A 5,515-nucleotide genomic window follows, 5' to 3' on the forward strand; every position below is an offset into this window, starting at 1 on the left:
TGAACTGAACTACTTTACTAAACCTGAACTGAACTACTTTATCTGAACTGAACTACTTTCCCTGAACTGAACTACTTTCCCTGAACTGATCTACTTTACTAAACCTGAACTGAACTAATTTACCTGAACTGAACTAATTTACAAGATCTGAACTAATTTACAAGATCTGAACTGAACTACTTTCCTTGAACTGAACTACTTTCCCTGAACTGATCTACTTTACTAAACCTGAACTGAACTACTTTACTAAACCTGAACTGAACTACTTTCCCTGAACTGAACTACTTTCCCTGAACTGAACTACTTTACTAAACCTGAACTGAACTACTTTCCCTGAACTGATCTACTTTACTAAACCTGAACTGAACTAATTTACAAGATCTGAACTGAACTACTTTACAAGATCTGAACTGAACTACTTTACTAAACCTGAACTGAACTACTTTATCTGAACTGAACTACTTTACCTGAACTGAACTACTTTACCTGGTGGTGATGTAAGGTTCCCGCAGGAAGTCTCCTGATCTGTAATGCTGCACTTCCTGTTTGATCTGCAGCAGCAGCAGATGAGGGCCAACTTGTCGGGCGCCTCGTTCCCCAGCGAGCTGCGGGAGCTGCTGCAGCGCCGCCTGGGGGAGCTGGAGAAGCAGCTGCTGAAGAAGGTCAGCAGCCTGGAGGAGGAGAAGAGCCAGCTGTCCAACGCCACGGCCGCCTACCGGCTGAAGACCGAGAGCACGCTGAACGCGCTGGTGGAGAGGATCAGCGAGCTGGAGAAAGGTACGCGGCCCTTTGCACTCAGAGCTCACTGCTCCCAGATTTCAGACCTGATTGCTGGTTTCCAGCTGTAATACTTGAAGCTGTGTGTTGACTCTAGATTTCTGACTCTAGATTAGTAGCTCTATAGATGGTTTCTCTTTAATATCTTCAGTTCCTGCTCAGCAGCAGAACCTTGGTTCTGATAAAATGCACAGACGTTTGTTGGGAATAAATTGGCAGAAAATAAAATTTGACTTTTTGCAAATCCAAGTCCAGTCCCTCAGAGGGAACATGAGAGCAGAACGTCCCGGCTGGCCCTTCAGGCTGTAACCCTGCTGCCGTCTGTCCTAACAGGGGGCGGAGACTTTAAGTCCCCTGAGCAGTTCAAGCTGTCCCTCCCCCAGAGGACCAACTACCTGTACGGCCGCATCACCAAGTCCCTGCCGGAGATGTACGCCTTCACGCTCTGCATGTGGATCAAGTCCAGCGCCAGCCCTGGCGTGGGAACGCCCTTCTCCTACGGCGTTCCGGGCCAAGCCAACGAGATCGTCCTGATCGAGTGGGGCAACAACCCCATCGAGCTGCTCATCAACGACAAGGCAAGTGTCGTTGATGATTGGCCAATCAGGCCGCTAACGCTAAAGGGTTGCTAAAAAGGCAGCTAACCCTAATGCCCACTATAAAGGCCGATAACAGTCACCAACAGGCCACTATAGAGACTAACGGGACATGTGGTTGTGCTGCAGGTGGCCCAGCTGCCGCTGGAGGTCCGGGACGGGAAGTGGCACCACATCTGCATCTGCTGGACGACCCGAGACGGCCAGTGGGACGCCTACCAGGACGGAAATAAGCTGGGCGCCGGAGACAACCTGGCAGCCTGGCACCCCATCAAGCCTGGAGGAGTCATCATCCTGGGGCAGGAGCAGGTAGCAGGAGGTCACAGGGTCAGGGGGCCTGAGGGTTAGAGGTCACAGGGTCAGGGCTCTCGGTATTTTGTGCAGCACAGAAGGAACCTGCTGTGACTCATCCAGGCTGCTGAGCGTCTTTAAAGTTTCTCAATGTAGACGGAAGGTCATGAACTCTAACAGAACCTGGCTGACAACAGGAAGCAGGCTAAAGCTAGTGCTAACCCGACTCGGAACCAGAACCAATGATTCACCTTGGTGAACCAGAACATCTGGAGCTCTGCTGGCCTCAGCTAAGGTCAGAGGTCATGATTCAGAGAAAAAAAGGCCTCCATGAGAGACCAGAACCAGAACCACCACTGACCCAGACGAACACAAAGACCTGCCTCAGACTGACCAGAACCTGGGGGGAAGTAACTAGTTACATTTACTCCTGTTGCTGTCACTAAGTGCAGTCAGTAGCTGCACTTTTACTTTGACTTGAGTATTTTTTGGGTGAAGTATTTTACTCAGTTACGTTAGAGATCTTAAAGAGAAGCACTGATCCTGCTGGGAAACCCAACCGGTATGGTTCCAGTTCACTGTGATGGAGGAACCAGTTCAATTGGGAGGAAGGTGGCAGCTTTCCCATTCCCACCAGCTGTATGTGATCATCCCAGTAATGATAACCCATAAGATCAAGCCAATCAGGAGCGTCCCATTTTGACCAGAGTGCTGTCGTTCACCTGCTAGCCGCTGCTGTGTTTGTCCCTCACAGGACGTGGTAGGCGGCCGGTTCGACGCGGGCCAGGCCTTCGTGGGGGAGCTGAGCCAGGTGAACATCTGGGACCGCGTCCTGAAGCCGGCCGAGATCCGCTCCATGGCCAACTGCAGCGCCTACCTGGCCGGGAACGTGGTGGCCTGGCTGCCCGGCAGCGTGGAGGTGTTCGGCAGGGGCGCCTCCAAGCGCCCCCTGGAGGTCTGCCAGGAGCGGCTCCCCAACTTCTAGAGCGGCGACTGTCACCATGGCAACGCCGTCCTGGACTTCCTGTCAGAGTTTACATCTCCAATGTTTGGTTCGAGCTTTTAATGTGAATGTTTCTGAAAGCTCTTCATCCAGCATCCCTCCATCCCTCCCTCCCCATCCCACTGGTAGTAAAGTCAGTCTGTCCAATCTGAAATGATCTGTGGAAGTTTTCCCTGATGTGTCTGAACTCCTCATGGAACTCTGTTGCAGCAGACATCCAGCCTGCTTCCTCCTCCTCCTCCTCTTCCTCGCTGCCAGTAGTGAGTCCATCTCAGTGCTTTCTCTCCTCTGACCAAAGGAACATTGGGGATTTCTTGTCACCAACTGCTGTAAATGATATTTATCTTCATGTTGTTGCTGTGTTACACTGTAGAACTTGAGCCCATAAAAAGCTTTAATATGTATTTTTATGAATCTAAATGACTTAATTTTGTGAATTCCTATCATTAGGTTGTACAGTGTTGGCGCCTCGTCTCATGGCCTTCACAGACGTCTAAGTGCCATTAAATGTTTTTTTTTTTTTTTTTACCTGTTTTGACATCACAGAATAAAGATGATACATGTCGCAGCTGTTTTCCATGTCTTTTTAGTAGCAACGTTAGCTTCCATGCGTTTTTGGGTTTTGTCAGGGTTGGTGGTGGTGAGAATGAACGCGGAGACCCAGATGATGATGATGATGATGAATTTAATGAGAAGCTCACAGTCCAGGATCAGGCAATACGGCAGCAAATTAGCACATAGCTAATACCGGTAGCAACTGACATAAAAGACTGTACACTGAAACAAGCAACCTCAGGACTTCACAGTTCAACTGAGGAAAACTGACTGACAAGCGACATAGCATACGACGCAAGACGAGGAACACAGACAACAGGTGGGACTAAATACACTGGGAGGGTAATCAAGGAATGAGACACAGCTGGGATCAATCAAGACAGCACAGAGACNGGTGGAGCTGCTGCTTCTCCGTCTGCTCACAGCGAACCGGGCCCAAAGGATCAGAACCACAAGGTAGTTCTTCACTGCTGCCTCCATTCAACATGTGGCTCCTGATAGGAGACCGGTTCTGGTTCTGGTTCTGACGTTAAGCAGGTTTTTGTGTGTTTGTTCTGCTAGTAGCATTCTGTAACAGCAGCAGGCTCTCTGCCCAGGGCGGCACCCAACAGGGGCTGAGGTTCTGTTGGGCTCATTTGTCAGATTTAAAGAAGCTTTTGGACCTTACAGCTGGTATGAAACACACTTCTCATTCAAACAGTAATTCTGTTTTGAATGATTTTGGTCGGACGTAATGCTTTCATGTGTTCATGTTTTCATGTGTTCATGTTTTATTGGCTCTAGTGGACTTTATTTGATAGTTAATTGACAGGAAAGTGGGAAATGAGAGAAGAGGAAGACATGGAGGAAAGGTCACCAGGCCGGGAATCAAACCTGCGACGGCCAAGACTGAGGCCTCCATATGTGGGTTGTGCTGAACCGCTGCGCCACCACAGCACACCTGTATTTTCATGTTTTCGTCAAGCAGGAATCATCATAACTAATATTGTCTAGATAGCAGCAGGCTGTGAAATGAATCACTTTGCGTTAAAGTTTTGTAATATTCTACCTTGTGGGCCTGCAGACACCTACAGCGCCACCTTTTGGTCTGATTGTGTTTTTTGTGGGCCCCATGCGGGGGCTCTGCCCAGGGCAGTTGTGACTCGGGGGCTGCCCCTGTTGTCAGTATGTGGATTTTCAGGCTTTTTCTCCGAGTTTTATGGTTTTTCTCTCCGCGTTGTCATGGTAACCTGACTCTCTGGACAGGAAGTGGATCACCTGTCGCGTCTTCACTAATGAACACTAAACTGTGGTTTTATCTGGCCCGTGACGTCGGCCGCCTCTGCCCAATCAGCGCGTTTTCACAGACACCTTGTAGGTAATCCGCTTTGGCGCTCAGAGATGTGTATCCAGCGCCACGCTGTGCGCGCTCTCTGCGCCAGAAATAGCACCAGCTGGTTCTCAGCGGCAGCCTGACACTTGATCGGATTCCCGGCCGCTGCTCCACAGCTCTGCTCTGAGGAGCCGCCGGAAGAACCCCCGCGGACCGGCTTTTACGCAGACAAGCTCCGGAGTTTGTTGGGTCAGGGTTCGGAGTTCTGTTCCTGCAGGACAGTTCTGTTCATGGGAACCAGGATGTTGTCTCTCTGGTGCGGATTTCTCAGCTTTTGCGCGCTAATCTGCGCTCAGCCGGATGATGGGAAGCGGTACATCTGCCGCGCAGTGGCCATCAGCGGCGACGCCGGCTGCCCGGTGACTTTACTGCCGGACCTGAGTGCCGGCAGCCAGGAGGAGGAGCTGCGGAACACCGTCATGCAGCTTCGGGAGACCATCGTCCAGCAGAAGGACACGATCTCCAAGCAGCTGGGCACCATCAACGAGCTGACCACCAAGCTGTCCCTCTGCGCCTCGGCCGCCAGCGATCGGAAGTCCGGCAAGGGGGGCGCGTGGGGCAAGGACAAGCAGAACACGATGGGGGACGTTCCCACGGACCCCAACGACTCCATCGACAGCCTCGGAAAAACCATGCAGGGGCTCAAGGAGCGGCTGGAGAACCTGGAGGTGAGCTGGAGCGCATGCGTAAAACCGAGCTTCGCTTTCTGGGAATCAGGAATTAAATCCGTTTGTCTAATTTGACTAATCAGCAATAATGAATTACAGAATAGATATTTTTAGTAGCAGAAGCAAGACTGAGTCAGAACCCAGATGGTTCTGAAGGCCGTCATGGACCAGAACCGAAGCACTTTACCTGAACTGAACTACTTTACAAGATGTGAACTGAACTACTTTACAAGATGTGAACTGAACTACTTTA

General features: G+C 50.6%; 1 protein-coding gene across 1 annotated transcript; it reads left to right on the top strand.

The window, feature by feature from the left end:
* Positions 1 to 530: 530 nt before the first annotated feature.
* On the top strand, positions 531 to 3,235 carry LOC103156700 (neuronal pentraxin-2). The gene is made up of 4 exons (XM_007578844.2): positions 531 to 777; positions 1,111 to 1,355; positions 1,503 to 1,682; positions 2,419 to 3,235. Exons 1-4 carry the CDS (start codon positions 531 to 533, stop codon positions 2,647 to 2,649), a joined length of 903 nt encoding a protein of 300 aa, XP_007578906.1. The 3' UTR covers positions 2,650 to 3,235.
* Positions 3,236 to 5,515: the final 2,280 nt, after the last annotated feature.

The sequence above is a fragment of the Poecilia formosa genome, unplaced genomic scaffold (assembly GCF_000485575.1).
Source record: "Poecilia formosa unplaced genomic scaffold, Poecilia_formosa-5.1.2 Scaffold493, whole genome shotgun sequence".
In the NCBI taxonomy this organism is placed as follows: Eukaryota; Metazoa; Chordata; class Actinopteri; order Cyprinodontiformes; family Poeciliidae; genus Poecilia; species Poecilia formosa.

Bases quoted from the DNA above. Each gene is read 5' to 3' on its own strand.
- LOC103156700 (XM_007578844.2), top strand. From the start codon at position 531: ATGCTGCACTTCCTGTTTGATCTGCAGCAGCAGCAGATGAGGGCCAAC. The intron at 778-1,110 runs GTACGCGGCCCT...CTGTCCTAACAG, and splicing joins GATCAGCGAGCTGGAGAAAG to GGGGCGGAGACTTTAAGTCC. The intron at 1,683-2,418 runs GTAGCAGGAGGT...TGTCCCTCACAG, and splicing joins TCATCCTGGGGCAGGAGCAG to GACGTGGTAGGCGGCCGGTT.